This window comes from Gordionus sp. m RMFG-2023, chromosome 2 (assembly GCF_954871325.1).
Source record: "Gordionus sp. m RMFG-2023 chromosome 2, tfGorSpeb1-WG-v2, whole genome shotgun sequence".
NCBI lineage: Eukaryota > Metazoa > Nematomorpha > Gordioida > Chordodea > Parachordodidae > Gordionus > Gordionus sp. m RMFG-2023.
The window spans coordinates 43635704-43654898 of NC_088776.1; the positions used below are offsets into that span (position 1 = coordinate 43635704).

The 19195-nt window shown below is 27.2% G+C and overlaps 1 protein-coding gene across 1 annotated transcript; it reads right to left on the reverse strand.

The window, feature by feature from the left end:
• LOC135924361 (uncharacterized) lies at positions 1 to 18285 on the reverse strand. The gene is made up of 4 exons (XM_065459418.1): positions 18138 to 18285; positions 8553 to 8731; positions 3569 to 5627; positions 1 to 377 (listed from the first exon to the last, which is right to left on the reverse strand). The coding sequence occupies exons 1-4, from the start codon at positions 18283 to 18285 to the stop codon at positions 1 to 3; spliced, it is 2763 nt and encodes a 920-aa protein (XP_065315490.1).
• Positions 18286 to 19195: the final 910 nt, after the last annotated feature.

A 19195-nucleotide genomic window follows, 5' to 3' on the forward strand; every position in this document is an offset into this window, starting at 1 on the left:
TCATCTATGAGGTTGTGGCATAAATTTTTTAACATACATCATTTGATAATCACGGTAATATTTAAACACATCACTTTCTAAATCGGAATGAACATTGTTAAATGGAGGATTTGGGGATAATTTAGGCTTGAGAATATCTTTTGTACAAACATTTTGATAGTTAGGAATGTTTTTTATTGGTTTAGGAACTGTGTATTTTCGTTTGTTGGGCATTAACCCATTGTGGTTATATTTAGATAAAACGTCATTTTGAGAAACACTAGAGTAACGAGGAGACATTTTTGATGTTATAGCAACCTTAGCTGCCCCTATTAATGAAGGGTTTGGGGGAGCATTGCCATTAGTCGAAAGGCTTATTGGAAAGTAAGTTGTTATGTCTAAAAAATATTTATATAAGGAAAGAAATGTCGTTAGAAACTAAATTGAAATAAAAATGTGATTCCATTTATTATATGCTTGATTTATTATATTTATATAAGAAAAGATTTCACTAACCTTTTAACTATTGAAAATAAATATACTGGAGTTACAACCATGATTATATAATATTTTAAAACTAAACGTTTAGCCTTTAAGACTTATCATTTAAATTAAAAAATTCATTTTTTAAAAATGCATTAAAGATGTTTATATAACCTTCTTAATAAGTAAAGGATGAGTATAAAAAGTATAAAAAAAACAATCACTTTGTTGAAAAGTGAAATTTATAGGTTTTAATTATATATAAGGAGAAATGAATGAAAATTAGTTTTTTCGTTATTTTAATGAAAAGACTATTTAAGAAGTGTGAATTGAAAATACGCCATAAAATACATTTTTAATATTCAATATAATATTAATTTTATTGGAAATAAGGAGTGCTTTAGGCGGGATATGTTAAGTATTTATATATTTTTGTTACTAATATATTTTTAAAATTATAAAATTAATTAGTATAAAATGATGGAAATTGATATAAAAGTTGCCTAAATGTTTACATAATATACCATTTTAAATATAAGTATGAAAGATTCAATCAATCCTATGAATTGTTTTTATTTTTATAAAATATCACAATAATTATGAGTTTAAGGAATATTATTTTTCGGGGTGATTACTTTTAATTCTCTAGATATACACCTGATGGGCAGCTGCCTGCATTCTGATCTATCAAACCAACGAAAATACATAGATTTATAATATGCATATGAATATTAAGGCAAAAAAGATTTATACCAGATAGAATTTTTAGTTAGTTCTTATACATGCTTTTTGGAATAGAGAATAGTATATTTCATAAAGTTTACACTTAATAAAGAATGTAGTATTCATAATATATCCATCATATTGTCTTAAAAATATTTAAATTTATGAGCATATTTTTTTTTAATTAACTATAATTTAAAAAAATGTTATAAACAGTAATATAAATTAATAATATAAATATAAATGCTGCTCACTGCTCATATCTTAAATGAATAAAATCAAATCAATCATTTACTTTAAAACTAAATGGCGTTAGATATTTTAATAGGGGACACCAGAAATAAGTGGTCATTCCTTATAATTTCTTATCTATAGAATAATTTTATTCGAAAATTTTACCCTAGCTATGTTCAATTATTTGATTGATTCATCTAATAAAAAAAATATGCAAAACATACGTTTTTAGTATACTCTGTTGAACCAAAATTTCCTTGTACATTCATTTTTTTGTCTGTTGAAGTATTTACGCCTTCAAATTTTAAATATGGGATAATCCTTACATTTAAAGCTATATTTCCAGAAATTAGAATTTAAATGCTTTATTCGACCTATATAAGGAACCATTTAATAATGATAAATGGAAAATACTTTAAGTTAAGATGTTTTTTTTAAATGTTAAAACATATACCTCTTTAATAATAATATTTAAAATATTTGTATAATGATAGGTTTTTAAAATGTATAAATAATAATCATCATTAATTTAAGCCAGAACCTGAACCAAAAGAAATATCATTTTGGGTTTAGGCTCGGATTCGGGATCAGATAAAAATAACAGCCGGGTTTGGTTTACATAAGTTTATTAATACATTCTATATCTTTAATTCATGAAGATTGTTTAAACGAAATATATATTCTAATCAAAAAACTAATATAGATATAGCATTGATTTTATGGATTAATGTTTAGGCTACACATTTATATTATTAAATTTATTCGATCAAATACAGTTTTTAAATCTTGTATCTGCCACTTATCCCCGGTCTCCCCTTACATTTATATTCCTATTGTTAATTTTAAATTATGTTTGTAACATTTTAAATATAAATTATAGGTAAATTCAAAAATCCTGCTAATAAAATTAAATATTTTCATTATTATAGGAAAGAGGATATAATGGGTTAAATACTATATTTCCTATTACAATAAGCATCTATGCATTGGAATATATAAGGTTATCTTAGGGGGGAGGTGTGTTTAGGTAGTTTTTTACCATGGAAAACTTTGGTCGAATTACATTTAAAAAATATCGTTTTTAAGAACAAAATTATCTATGTCATTATTTTAGAAAATTATTAACTTCTGCCTATTTTTTAAAAAATGTGAAATATAATTACAAATTGCATCCATTTTGGGGGGAGATGAAAAGGGAGGGGGGGGGGTGTTAGGGGAATTTTTTTTTACTAGCTTAAAATGATGTTCACAAACACTATAAATTTTAAAAAAATAAAAATCCAAAATTATATTTTTTAAAATCTAATCCAGCCAAAGTTCTTCAAATAGGGGACCAAAAAAATATTATAAAATTTATTGTGAAAAAACAACCCCTCCTCCCTTATGAAAATCCATGCTAAAACAGCGTGATTTATTACTTATATCTTTTTTTATTATTATTTAATACTCTATAATAATCAATATTTTTTAATATTCATTCATAAATTTTACTATTTATATCAGAGACTTGCAGGCATGGCCCTAAGCCCGGCCTATAGTATAATTTATTTAAATATACCCGGGCAGGGTCGTATATTTTAAAACCAAATATTTTAAATCGCCATTATTAGCTGTAAAAATTCGGGCCACGCTTGAGAATATAAAAACCAGGCCGAAAAATTTTTTGAAAAATAAAATCCGGCCCAGGCCGTGAAATGGCGCCTCTTTATGTCTCTGATTTAAATATTAAAACAATCTAATTTTTAAAAGAGCGGAGATGTGGAAAAGGAGGGAATTTTCATAGAGTAAAGTAGATTACATGAAATATGATATAAACTATTGATAAATCGATCTAAAATAATTTTGATAGTCATAAAAATCTTTTTTAAATAGAATAAAAATTACTAATTGAAGTTGGATGTTTAAGAATGGTGCTATTGAAGGAATAATTTTATTTAGCTATGTATAAAAATGTAATAAGAAAAATTTAGGGGACGAAAGGAATAATTTAATTTAATTTAGGAAAACCTTTTTGTTTGATTTTAGAATCAGTCTCAAAATACAACAATGCATTTTAAAATTTAAATTGTATATTGCAATTTATCTGATAAAATATCAACTACTTATATACAATATTAACCAAATTAAATTACATTGAAAAATTTTTAACCTTGGTGATTCTCATCAATTGTCAAAGGCGTATTTTTCACTCGATTTTCAATAAGAGGAATGGTCTTTTTACTGTAACTATTGCCGTTCATATAATTGAATTTAGATTGAACTCTTTCCGAAGGTAATTTTAGGGTAGTGATAGATTTTTTATGGTTGGAAGGGAAATTAATTAGTTGTTTAGTTTTTAACCCGGAAACGTTATGCAATATATTTTCTATATTGTAAGATTTTTTTGTCAATTTGTCTGTGCCATCTATCACTTTATCAGTCGCGCAATTTAAGACGCTTGACATGGCAATACTTCTAACTTTAAAATTGTTACTATTTGATATAATTTTATCGCTATTATTTATACACTTTTGGATTGTAGAAAATGTTTGGGTCTTGTTTTTATGATACCCTTTACTCATTTTCCCATATAATTCCCTTTCTAAAGCCCGCCTTACCATAATCTTGATCAATTTTTGAGAAAGCAGTAGAATATGAGCTTTTGGGCGATTATTGTACCCACCACTGTTTATATGTTTATGAGGCTTACATTTTGGATCCAACATTTTATTTATTTTTTTTGAGAAGTTTTTCAATTTCATGGTTTTTAACATGATATTTTTTCGTATTCTTAACATTAAACGGTATTTACGTTTTAAATTGTTTAATCGGGAGGAGATATTTAATAATTTTGTTTGACTCAAGTGTTTCCTAGTTTCTAGATATGTACCATGGTAGGGATAATCATAATTTTGAGATTTTGAATATGGCGACGCGTTGTTCAACATTTTAGTATGAGCAGCCAAATTATACTTTGGGACTCTTCCATCTATCTTTTGTTGGTTTTTATTAACCTTGTCCCAAATAGTTTCATGAGAATCAATTTTTTTTCTATCACTTCTCACATAAGGGTCTTTCACCTTGAGACTAAGGTTAGAATTGGAAATGTTGTGATCATTGCAATTATAATATCTCATAAAATCATTATACCCGTAATAATGATTTGCCATCGAATGAAAATATTCGTAATACTTTTGATAATATTCATACACGCCAGGATCCGCGGATATACCGAGCGGTCCGGTGTTTAAACAATGCGATAAATTCCCGTTTGCAACGTTATTTATGGGGAGGGCAGAACTTTTCATCAAATTATAAAAATTCTGTGTTTCTAACCCCTTCAATCTGGATTCCGAAATTTGGGTCATCTCTACATCATTTCTTTGAAATTTTAACATTTCATTGTTATTTGAGGAACATTTTACGAAATACGGCATATTATACATAGAGTTATTATAGTAAGGCAAAGGTATCTCACCTTTAGGCATATGACCATAATTTAACATGTTTTTTTGAGTTGTACCTATATAATTCATATAGTTATTTAATGAAGCCGTATAATCGTTCATGTAAAAACTTGGAGGTTCTACGTAATCATTATTAAAACTTATTAAATTTTTATTATTATCATTGGAATCTTTGACAGTATCGTTTTTGTTGCAAAGAATATCGTAATCTTTTTCTTGCTTCTTCTTAAATCTTCTTAATTTTGGAGTATATTTATTTTTTAGCTCATCGCAGATTGGAACTGCTTGGCAGTCTTCATACATAGTCCTTAATCTATCTTTCAAAGTTGTCCCATTCATGCAAGGCAAACTCTCATCTAAGCAGTCTTCAATTAATTGATGCCTAATATTTATATGATTGGTAACTGATATTTTTTGTTTTAACATATTATTATCTCGGTGGTTCTTATTTTGGAAAGGTTCACTCTCCCTATCACCATTATTACTCAGTGAGCACGTTATGGATTGCAAATTATCGTTGCCTTTAATTTCCTCCTTTCTTGTAAGCATCAAACTTTCATCATTTTTTCCGTTTTGATTTTCGTAGTTTAAATTTTTCCCTTCTTCCAGATCACTTCCATCTATAGATTCAGGGGGAATATTTTCATTCGATTTTGGTTCTTGGTTCGAATCGTATGAATGTCTGTACGTGCCATTAAGATCCACCTTTTGTAATAACTTTTGTTTTTTCCTGTACTTAGCTCTGCGATTTTTGAACCAAACCTAAATGTATAAACCGAAATAGAAGTTTTTATGTTAATTTTAATATGGAATTAATAGTAGGAATATTTTTTTAAATATAACAATTTATGTTTATTATATTTAGAAAACATACTAAATTAATATATAGTATATAGATATGTATAATCAGACCAAAAATGTGTAAATGGATGCTATGATAAAAAATAGCTTCCATAATTCAACTCAGACAAGGCTTTTACGCATTTTAACCACGCTAACGTATCCAAGATTTTCGTAAAGAAAAAGGTGCAACACTTTTTCTAAAATAAATTTTATTATAAATTTTATTGGAGGAGGTTAGGACTGCTTTCGGCCTAATTATATCATTTATAAAAAAAACAATGATATTAATTATAGTCATTATTTAAAAAATTTATTAACTTTTCTTCGCCAAATACCCATTTTTTATGAGGAGAAAGTGGGTAGGAGAGTATGGCTATTTAACTTTTATTGGTTTAAAATGGTATTTGCGAAAACCACCCTTCCCTCCCTTAGTTACTCCAATGCATCGAATTCCATATTTAAAAAGAAGGAGCTAATATATGTTAAGTCGGTGATATTTATATGACCAATTGTGATTTATTTCTGTAATGCTAGTTTTTAGGATGTTTATTTTGAATCCTTCAAGTTCAAACATCTTAAAGAGAGTGCTCTAACATTTTTCTGGTTATGCTTCGAAATAGGGTTGCACAAAAATTGTTAGGTCAAACCACTGTCCCGTAACAACGCCACTTGCGTTTCCCTCTCAAAAGACTAGCCAGGCCTTATATTTTTAGATTTGGTATTTTATTCCAAAAGGTAGTTTTTCTTAGTAATCTTTCATTCTAAAGAAAGCAATACTAGTGTTTGCTTCACAAAACCTATGGTGAATAGATTTTACGAAATAACTATTTTGATTATCAAAATTTAAATGATTTATAGCAATCAAAGATGCATTAGTTGATGTTTATTTTGTTAAGGTAGCTCTTATATTTACGGAAATAAGCCTATTATATATTCATCAAAATTTTTAAATAGTTATCAATAATTTTTTACAATGAATTTTGAAATTAATTTACAAATCATATTTTGAATGGCGCAGCGTCTAGACAAAAAAATATGAAAATAAAGTAATTTTTTGTTTTTTTTGAATTCCTAGAAAGGGCCAATCTATTTTATACCTACCAGCCCAATACTTTAAATCATAAGTTCAAGTTCTAATTAGAGTATATATTATATGGGAATAAAATTATAGATTTTTTGCTAAGTAAGATAAATGTTTATACAGTATATAAGGTTCATTTTGGACAATAATTTAACGATTACTATGCCAATTGGAATATTATATATACTTTTTTTGGTATAATATATAACTCAAATAAAAACTAAATCTTCTGTTTTTACAAAACCTGATTAAACAAATCACAAGTTTAAAAAAAAAGCATTTGATACAAGGCTTATTTTTCACAGTATCAAATATAATAATAATTATATTATATATAATAACCTATATTATAACAATTTAAATTATATAATTAAAATAATCGAAATTTATAACATAAAGTAGAAAATAGATTAATAAAGCTGAATCAATATAATTTTCGAAAAACGGTATCTCTGGGAGGGAGGGGGTCAGAAATTATTAACTATTTGAAATATGCCGATTAAAAAAATACATTTTAATTTTATAGCACACCTGAAATGTAAAATTTTATTAATGGAGGATTTTGGGTGTTTTTTCTACCTATAAATTTGATCCTTTAACTGGATTTCATTTTTCAAAAATAAGGTATCTTACACTTTTCTTTTTGAAAAATTTCTATCATAATATCATTATTTTTTAAAAGAATCAACTTTTATTTTTTAAGATAAATATTATATTTGTAGGGTTTAAAATGTTCTTTAAAATAAAAAATCTTCAAAGATTCTTGATCTCCCAATATTATTTTAATTGGAAATTTTTCTGAGAATGTATAAACAAAATCAAATTTTACATAAAGTTTAATTTAAAAAAATATATATTTCATAAGGAAACCATTTGTTATTTTTGTGCATAAAAAATCTTTCTTGTGAAATCACAAATTTTTCTTAATCTTCTTTTAAAAAATCTTCAATTTTTTGATCGTCATAGAATTTTTGCTAAAATATTTGGGCAAAAAAATTAGTTTGGATATTTGACCTGTCAAATATGGATGATCAAATCCAATTATATGCTTTCGATTTTTTTAAAAATATTCGTATGATGATAATATATATATTTTCATATACTAATATAAAACTCTAATTACCAACTCGATATATTTCCTGAGATATGGTCATCTTTAAAAAAGGCAAATCCAAAAATATCTCCATTTAATTAAAAATCTCTTAAAAAATAATATTGCGAATGTCTTAGCCACCAAATAAACATACTCAAGGTCTTTTTTTTAAATTTTTTTAGAAGAATTGAATTCTTCAAGCTAATTCATTACCCTGGGGGAATTTGGCAAGGGTTAAAATAGCAAATTATACAAATCAGAAATTTTAAAGGGCAATGACCCCATGAAATATTTTAAGTAGATTTTGTGCTAAACCACCAATCTATTTTAATGTCATACATTAAATTTAAATATTCAGCAATGACTTTGATTAGTTAAAAGGATCAAATTAATATGGCTAACAGTAAAACTATAATTTATAGTATTATATATATTCAAAAGAATTTTGTTTATTCCAATCATTTGCTAACTTCTCTGATTTGTTTATTTTTTTTATAGTATATATTCATAATTGCGGTAATTTTCGAATCATTTTAATAAGCTAGAAAATATTATTGTAGGATTATGAGGAAGTATAGCATATCCCTTATTTACTAAATCCCTTCTTCGTTATATAATATATATAATGAATAATAATATTTGAAAATTATAATGATATGTTTATTTTTACCTGTATACGAGCTTCCGGTAGATTCGTACATAATGCCAATCTTTCTCTTATCAATATATCTGGATAATGTGTTTTTTGAAAGGTCTTTTCTAGTGCGGATAACTGTTGACTGCTAAATGCTGTTCGACTCCGTCTTTGTTTCTTGTATGGTGATGAATAGTTTACTCCATTCGTCAAATCTTTAAAAATAGATATAAAGAATAGGATAATGATTTAAATTTTTTAAATATAAAGAAAAACATAATGGGCACAAGGAACTGATGGTAAGCGGAATAAGAAGGGAAACGTTTAAAACTACTTTGTCATATGTCTTTTTATGTCTGTTATCTATGGTTAATTTTTGTAAAAAAGCGCAGATTATAGACGTTATTGGCAAAAAAAATTTTTATTTTTTCACCTTATTCCTTCCTAAAAAATAATTCACTATTTTGCTTTGAACAAAATAATCATCAAAATTTTTCACAATTTCTAAAATACCAGGTAACTCAGAAATAACGTCACGGTTGTTAAATTTATAACTTCTAAACGTATCACTTGTGTTTTTTTTTAAATGAAATTTAGAATAAGAATATATGGAACAATAATTAAAAAGAATTTAGTATTTGATCGAATCTGGTTTTAGAAAAATTGAGATCACAAAAATACTAATTTACGAAAATAACAAAACCAATTTTTTTTTTTTCGAAAACGGACTAAATGGATTCTTATTATAATGAAATATACCTGCACGCTAGCCTTTTTTTAAAAAAATTTTCCCTAATCATAAATTATAATTCAAAACACAAACATATACTTTGATATCTTTATTTAAATATGATCAATTATAGAATTATCATACATAAATATAATTTTTAAAAATATAGTGTGTTGGATCAGTCCTCCTATTATTTTTTATAAAACCTAACCCTCATATTTCACTGATCGAACATCAATTAAAATTTTTCTTGCAAAATTAAAAGCCATAACAGAAAATGCCATAGAGGTTGGCTCGTTATACTCCTTTAGCCTAATATAAATTTATTTGTCTCAAAATATGAATTACAAATTTTGGAATACAATTGAAGACACTCCGACATCTCTACATATTACAACAGCAAATGATTAATAATGAATCTCAAATAGTTACAAAATTAAATTGAATCAAATCTCTACTAATCTAAAAAAGTATTTGATCCAGCATCCATAGGACCTCACCCAATTTTATATAACAATATAATATCTTCTGAGTAAAACAGACAGTAGTAGAATATCAGAAATATTAGCAACATCATTATAAAAAAGCTAATTAGTAAAGAGATTTAGTAAAAAAAAAATATCCAAAGTAAAAAAGCCATAAAGAAAGAAAATAACTATTATTGGATGTATACAGGAGCGTTTGCAGCGGGGAGGGGCAGGGGGGCAAATCCCTCCAAAGCAAAAAAATCCACATGCCGATAAAAATATTTTTCGAAATATTATAAATTCCTACATCTTATCGAATTTATGTTTATTTACCACATTCACAGCGGAAATAAATACTCTGCTAATTTATTCTAATTAATAATAATTTTTCCCTGACGTTATATTTATCTACGATTTTAATTCTCAAATCATATGAAACCTTTCACTGCAAAACTAAATAAAATATTTCAAAAAATGACATTAATTTTTTACTACTATTCGAATAGCTGATAGCATTAATGGAACTTTAGAAAATTAGACGAATTTTATTATTTACATGTCATTGTTGATTTAAAAACAGAGCTCAATAAATTTATTTGTGTACTTCGACTCGAAGCAGGGCAAGCCCATCGTTCAAATATTATGGTCAGTCGAAGAATATGATAGAATAAATCTCTTTATCACCCTCTTGGATACTTTTATAACTAAAATGAATGAAAGGTTCTTGATTAATCATGCAGCATTTACACATCTACAAATAATATTACTGCAATTCCGAATCTATTTCAAATTTTGTTTGAAAAAAATCAAATATTTGGCAGTTTTTATTGTAAAGATGTTAAAGTATCCCATGATGCATTATTAGCAGAATAAAATTATGGTTACTAATGTTCCAAATAGTTCTATAAATGCTTCGCATAATTTCAAACACATTTTAGACTATTTTAGTAATGTATAAAAATTATTATATATTTTTCTACTAATGAACATTTTATTCTTTAATAAGAATAAAAACATATACCTGGGAACGAGTGTTGTTAAATGACTCGTAGATTTACCAAAAAAATATTGCCTAAGCCTCAAGATTTAGCCAATAGATGTACAAACCTTTGTGCCATCTATGAGTAAAATATAAAGTCTTGTTTAATATCATTCTAGATAATATATTGATTTAGTCGTTTTTAAGAATAGGCTCAATTTGGGCCCTTTAACAACATAAGGAGAAGTAATACCTCTGAAAATGGATTGAATGGGGGTTAGCCCTTCTTAATATACATAGGGAGTTGACACCAAGGACTGATAAATTCATCAAAAATTAGCTATATTGAATTTTAAATTATAAATTTATAATATGCTTTTTAATTAATATTTTTACTCATTTTTTGATACACCATATTTTTTTTCATGAATATTTTGTATTTATATATATGCAATACTTCTTAAGAATATTTTTGTGCATTAATCTATTCCAATATTTTTGTAAAAATATAATTTAAATATGCATAAAATATTTATACTATTTTTGTAAACATTTATTTTATAACGATTTGAACACTATTATATACATTTAATATTTTATAATTTTCGTATTTAAATTTGTGTACTAGAAATTGTCAATATTTATAATCTCCAATCTTAATAAAATTATTAAACTTAAGTTATTAATAAATGACTCTTAGAATAATTTTTAAAAAAATTATCAATTATCACCCCCACCCCCCAGATCAAATTCCTTCCGTACGCGCTTGTATATATCGATATAATATGCAAGAAAGGAACTAAAAGTAGGGGGCAAGAATAGCTTAAATGTACCATAACTCAGGTTAAGATCAACACCAGGCCTTGGTTGACTGGCCCAAATATCTTTTTTACATAAAATAATATATATAAAATACTCCATTAGATAGAGATTTTATTTTTATTATTACTTAGATTTAAGTTACACACTGATGAATAGTTTTAATCATTTTATTTGACATGAAAAAAATCATGGCCATTTATCCACACTCTCCCCTAAATACCCAGATACCTACAACTATATAATTATTATTAGTGCGTGAGCACTACTACAATATATTTTTGTTTTTTAACTTTTAAATATGTAAAGGAATTGATTTCACCCAGCCTCAGAGTAAGTCAAATTATTTTATAAGGTAAACCATTAATTTCCTGCCTAAATGGAAAAATGTCATGACTTCTTAATTGATATTTAGAATGAATTTAAAATTGTTTTGTTTAAATTGTAACTATTCAATAAAATTATATTATATATACTTATTATAAAATTAAAACAGACTTTTGATAATTTTATAAAATTTGTAATAAAGAACCATATTATTTCTAAATTATTAATTGTAATTGCCTATGTGCATAGATTCTTAATAACGGTTTATAAAATAAAATTTTATAAGAATTAAAAGGTTTTAAAAATATATAATTATGTGAAATCTCTCTTAAATTTCCTTTTACATCTAAAAAGTTATATATATTTAGCTTTTATTTACTAATTCGCGCTTATGGATATTTAATAAAGAAGAAATAAAGGTTATAACCCAATTTTTTATTATTTTAAATTAGGTATATATATTATATTTAATATAAAAAAAATTTAAATGCAAAATTGAAATAAAATTTAGTGTCATTTTTTTTAAATAAAATTTTCTTTAAAAACTAGTTTCAGTTTAAATTCTCATACAATATAAGTAGAATAAAAAAAATTTATTGAAAATACTAATTTTAGTGTGTCTAAAATATTGACTAGAAAATAATTTAAAAACAAGTTTTTATAACTTCTTATCAAATACAATATTATATAAAAAATTTATTGATTACTATAATTATAATGTGATTTTTAATTTTCTTGGGAAATTTGTCAATTCATCAAGAACCTTGTGGTGTATTACATATTTTACCATATCTACGTTGTTATTTATATACAGGACCAAAATATTTGTTTAATATCCATAAAAAGTATGTGTTAATTTTTCACTGTGACTTAAGATTTCTTTTAACTGCTTCATATAGCATTAGAGCATTTCTATTTCTTATATTTTAGTATGCAAAATATCAAAATAACCAATTTTTGATTTAATTGTATTTAATTAATCTAAAAAATCATCAGCTTTTATATATTGGGAATCAAAAAATATGAATATTCATAATTATATAAACTTGCTCTTATAGTACTTGCGATTCCCGTAACACAAGTTTCTGTTAAAAGGGCATTTTCGAAGTTAAAATTGTGTTATCGCCACAACGAACAAATATGAATCCACTTATATTAGAAAATATATTACTTATACGTTCAGTAATTTTTGTTGCACATAACGGAATTTTAAAAGAAAATATAATTTAACAATTATAATTAATACAAAAGGTTATATGAGAAAGAAAAAAAAATTCTAAATAATTAAGGGAAGAGGAAGAAGATCTAGATTAATCGGGCTCCTCGCGGAATAAACCCATGAAACATGTGAAATTAGACTTCATAATCTGAATTCCTTTGCGTTGAAGTAAGTAGACGCCTTTTTTCGGGTCCCCTGATTTAGTTCTTAAAGCTCAGATAAACTTTTTAATTAGGTTAAGAGCCTGGCTGCCAACGGATGTTAAAGTTGTAGAGACAACTGGTACAAATTTTTACTCATCGATCTACATATTTGTTCGTTTTAAAATTTTCTGTTACTTTAAAATGTCCTTATTGATGTTGGAGTGTGAGAGGGGGTCAACGCAGGAAAAAACCCCACGCTAGAAATCGGCCATTCTTCGAAGGAATTTATGTATTTCCATCGGGTCGTCTCCCCTCCGTAAAGAGACCTGGGGGTTCTAAAGTGGCAGGAAGCCTGCGTACTGTAAAGCCCTTTTTATGAGAGTATTTATTACATCTGTTATGTCGGAGTAAACGTCTACTGCTAAAGATGCAATGGAGGCAATGACGACCAGTTTGACTTACTGGTTTCTTGCACTTAGCGCACTTATATGATACTGAGGCCATCACATTTAAGCAATAGCTACTGCAAATCTTAATTCTTGGTTTGACAGCTCGAGGTCAAGATTTTTAGAGGGAATGGTGTCTAAGTATTCATATCCAGAACCTTGGATGAGAAACTAATAAGGCATGATCTTCAGATAGCATGATGGAAAAGAGGTAATCAACGGACCTTGCAATCATTGGATTATCCCAATTCTTTTATTTATGGAAGGCTGGAGGTGACATTCATCCCCGACTGAGGCTTTCCATATGGTATAGGGTTCATCAAGCGGCGCATCTAGTAAGGACAGGTGATCTGTTATTAATTTGGAGCTTGCCAATTTAGACAAGATGACTAATTGATAAGGCTATGGGTGATCGTAACCCTATGCCTCCTTTATTGCAGAGAGTGGCTTGATGCCACGAATTGAAGTTAAATTTGAGATTAGTTATTTTTTCATAATGATTTTTATAATGGATTCATATGCTTTTAAGGGTTCAGGATGTTTAAAAATAGCAGTTGACCGTAAAGCATAAAGGATCCTTGGTATATTGAAGAAATTTTTAATTAAAAAGAAAGATTTATGTGTGGAAAGTTAGTTCCTCTATATTGTTTAAATTATAAGAAGTCGCTTGAAAATAGGCTTCAACGGATAAGTAACCTCCAACTGGGGAGCCAAGATGTGTTAGTTCTTCGGCCATAACCTTTTTAAAGACGTGGCAGTTGGGAGATTGAGAGATTCTGACAGAATTCTGTTTTGTCAACGTTTAAGAGAAGGCCTATGATTGGTTCAACCTTTTGCAAAATTTATAGGGCTTTGTCTATCTCTTCAGGACTATCGCTTATAATTCCGTGATTTATGTTACAGAGATGAAGATCTAACAGGCAGCTGCTTTTAATTTTTTTAAGTAAATCTATTCCTAGGCAGAATAATATCGACCCTGGAGGATCACCCTGTTGAATTCCTTCTGAAAAAGAAAGCCTATATTCACCATATTATAGGATGGAGGGATTCGCATAACAATTTAAAATGTAGTTGGAGCAGCATGGAAAGCTATTGATGGAGGATTTTAGAAAGACAGACCGTTTTATTGTGTTGCATTGTTAAAATCAATTTTAATTAGATGTTTATTTAGAGGATTATTTTGAAGATATATGCGGGTTATATGAGGCAGACTCACAGTCACCTTTGACACTAACCCCTAGCTGAGATGGTGTGAGACTTGTAGAGATTTTCTCATTGATTCAATCCAAAATTAATTTTGATGCTAATCTCCTGAAGAGGATATCTATGGCAATTGGGCGTAGGTCTTTGTTGGGTTTTGTAAGAGCGATTAATTTTACAACTTAATTGGCTGTGCGAAGATAGGAACGACTTACAAATGAGAGTTGTACAGTTGAGTAGGGTAGTTTAAAAATTTAGTAGAGGGATGGTTAGGTCTTGAAGGTATATCATGCCTTCAAAACCATGTGCAGAATCTTTTTGAAAGGTTGAGATTGCTTTTCTCGCTTCCTCTGGACTGAATTATATTGGGTAAGATGTGGGCACAAGATAATTCAGTTGTAGATGTCTGATGGGGGGGGGTGCTTTATAGCAAATTTGGTTTAGGTTTGAAAATTAATGGGGCCAGTGTGTCTGAGGAGGAGGTCAGACGAAGGTTTCCCCACTAAATTTACCTTTATCTTAAAAGGATTTATGGATAACTTCGGAGTGGAGGTTATGTCCATTGAAATGTTGTATAATACATTTAACCTGTTTTTAATTTGTTGAGTGAGGGACAGTTTGCTTTTGTCAGTTAGAACTTGAAAGGCATGGAAAATAAAAGGAACGTCTTCCAGTGCCGTGGGGAGTTAAAATTGGTTAGAAGGTTATTAATAGTTGTACTATACGATTTAGCTTCAAGAGGCCTGGCTCCCCGGGGAATTCTTGAGATAATATGAGGTTTAGGTAAGTTTGTAAATTCATCGGAGAAGGAGGATATTGGTAACTCATTGGAAGTACAGGGTGAGTCCTCAATGATAGATAAATTATTAATTGTGGTGAGAGCTGGGATATGCAAAGGGGATGCTAATGTTAAGTGTAATTGAGAAAATGGAGGGGGGGGGGATAGAATCTGTGAAAGGTGACTGATGTGATAAATGACATCCGTTACCACTTTTCCCGTGCTTCCTTAGGGTCCCTTTATTGTTGATTAGGCTATGTAGCCCATATTTTTGGTAGAAGGGGGCATTTATATTTAAAGGGGAGGGGCAAGTTGGGAAAGGGAATTAAAATTTTATGTGTTATTGTTTTTCTTAGAAGAGAGGGAATAAGATAAATAAATAAAAAATTTAGAAACAAAAAAGGGATTCGAAATTTATTTTAATTAAATGGACGTTAAGAGGATGTTATTATATAATTAACTTAAGTGATGGCACAAATTTTAATGAATAATATTTATAATTAAAATCGTTATACGATGTCAATAAAAATAATTTATAAAATATTTCTAATCGTAATAAATCCTTATGAACCTTTACAATTAACTGAACCGAACCGAAACTTTATAAATTTTTCCTCAAAAACCGTAACTGAACCGTAACTATTATAATTTTTTGTATACTGAACCGTAACCAAACTAGTGTTGTTAAACGGCTCGATTTGAGCCGATTTTTAAAAACGGCTAACTCAATATTTTAGCCAGAAAAATTTTACGTAAGACTGAAGATTTTTCTCAGATAACACAATAGTTTATATACATCTATTAGCGAAGCCTCGAGGCTTAGGCAATATTTTTTCTGACTGAAATATAGAGTTAGCCGTTTTTAAAAATCGCCTAAAATCGAACCGTTTAACAACACTCCGAACTGAACTGTTATAAATAATGGTTCGGGTCCCTGATTTCTTCTGTTATTCAAAATGGAAATGAACAATATTTAAAAAATTCATGATATTTATTAATAATCAAAATATTATAAAAAATACTTATTAACTCCTAACTCACTAATAATTTTGAATTTGATAAAATAATCATAATAAATATAACTAGAAATATCATAATGATAAAATAAATTACCTCTTTATTATCTCTTTAATTAAAATTTTTTCCATTTTATTAATATTTTTGAATAATGTTAATATACTCACAAGGAAAGGAAATTTTAATAAAATTTATTTATGAAAAATAAGTTTTATGTTGGAAAATTGATATTCAAATATTTCCAAATTTTGATTGGAGGGGGGGGAGGTAAATTTTTTAATAGCTTAAAATGATATATATGAAAACAGTCAAATCCCCCCCCCCCCATCCCCATTGATTACGCGCCTGTTAGGCAATATTTATTGGCCAAAATGTTGAGATAGCCGTTTTGAAAAATCGGCTCAAATCGACCCGAAATTATTTCAAATTTTATTAGCCTTTGGCTTTTGAAATTGGCGAAGCTTGGATCTCCTACTACAATATATATTACTACAGAATTTTATATTTATATATTATATAAGTCAATATGTATGTTGCCCAATCTCAGGGAAATTACATGTAAAATCCTTATAAAATTGTTTGTAATTTATAGGATGGGTGTTTTACACATGCTGGAATAAATATTTCTCGGAAAATCCGATTTCAAATTTAAAAAACGAGCTAAATAAACTATTTAAAGTTGAAAATATTGCAAAATAATTTTATGAGTTCTATTTTAAGTTTAAAATCGGATTTTGTCGAAAATGTATTCCATTATATACAATTTAATGAGTTACCTTAATATATCCAAAATTGCACAAATTTCCTGAAATATTTATCAGGCAATACACGTATTTCCTGATTAAGCACAATTTTATTCAAATATTGTTTGTTTTGATAATTAAATATTTTATAACCTATCTAATTATAAATCATAATAAATATAGCATATCTGAGAAAGACCCATTGAAAATAAATTTATATATCTAAATATCTAGGCCCCCTATAAAATCCCTAATTTATTAACAATTTTATATTTTAATTCACATCCATATAATAGGGTATCATTATAACCAGCTTATGATTTTAAGCTATGAAAGCGGAAAAAGTTAAAACCAAAAAACACTTTATAAAATAAGGAAAAAATTTTAAACAACTCGATTTGAGTCGATTTCTAAAAACGGATAACTCAACATTTTAGCCAGAATAATATTGCGTTCGCCTCTAGATTAATAGATGTTTATAAACCTTTGTACCCGTCTATGGCCATGCTTACGTAATATTTTTCTGGATTAAATATTAAGTTAACCGTTTTAAAAAATAGGCTCAAAAAGAGCCTTTAACAATACTATTTTTACGATTGGGTCTTAAAATATTTTAAAATTTATTTTAAAAAAATTCATTTCAACGTAGCACCGATTTTAATAAATATTTTAAGACCCGGTACATAGGTCGGAGTAATAGGTTGGGTATACAGGTCTATAAGTATAAATTATATAGTGTAAAAATATATTTACCATCAACATCTTCTTCAAAACTTTTTATGTGTTTTAACGAAGGAAAATATTGTATAACGCCTTCCGGATTTATCATTTGAGCTTCGGAACGGATATTTTCGGATATCAGATCATTATAAAGTTTTTGAAGACTCTCGGAATGATTCATTTTTTTTTCCTTTGTAAAATATTTATATTCCTTCTTCCTCGTGTGGTTAATATTTGTCTAAAATAATATGATACATTGAAATAGTATACAAAAGTTTAATAATTTTTTTTTAAATAAATTATCAATTTTTTTTAAAGGGTCTGAGCTATGAATTTAAAAAATATTATTTTTTAAAAAATATATCTGGTTCAATCATCTTGTTTGTATAATTATAGTTAACTTATATTAGATTATTTTATATCTTATTATCAAATATTTATTTTCTAAAATAATAAAATAAAAGGAGGATAAATTATTTGTTATATATATATAGATAATATAATATTATGCAATTTTTTTTCCTTGTTTATTTTTCAGATTTAAGTTGAAAATTATTATTTTGTAAATTTAACCTATCAATCAATGTCAAGTCTTAATATTATTTATATTAATAAAAATTTCCATACCAATCATATTATATATACTTTACCTTTTATATCAATTTAGGTGGATGGATAATTAATTTTTCTCTAAATCTTTGCTGATTTTCTTTAACAAAAATATCTTATACTACAACAAAGAATTTTTCATTTTTGAACGAAAATGTAAAATATGAATTATCATCCTTTTCTTTAAAGTTCAATTAATTATAACTTGTCTTAAAATTAAATTTAAAAAAAGCAAGTTTCTTGTTCTCCCTTCAACTCTTCTTTCATTTCAAAACTAATTTGAAATTTAATTGCTATATCATATCCAGTATATGTCATTTAAACCCTTTTATTCTCACGCTATGCCAAAATATAACCTACTTTTTGGGGTACCCTTTTTATATGTTAATATAAAACCTAACCCACCATGAAATCACTTTTATTTTCGATATAAAATAAACAATATATTATTATATTACATTTTTTTTTTAAATCTTGCAAAA

What these genes read in the sequence shown, in the direction of transcription:
- LOC135924361 (XM_065459418.1), bottom strand. Translation starts at nt 18,285, where the DNA reads ATGAATCATTCCGAGAGTCTTCAAAAACTTTATAATGATCTGATATCC. An exon ending in TACCGGAAGCTCGTATACAG is followed by an intron (nt 5,628 to 8,552) that starts GTAAAAATAAAC and finishes TTATACATTTAG; the next exon opens with GTTTGGTTCAAAAATCGCAG. An exon ending in AATTGATGAGAATCACCAAG is followed by an intron (nt 378 to 3,568) that starts GTTAAAAATTTT and finishes AATATTTTTTAG; the next exon opens with ACATAACAACTTACTTTCCA.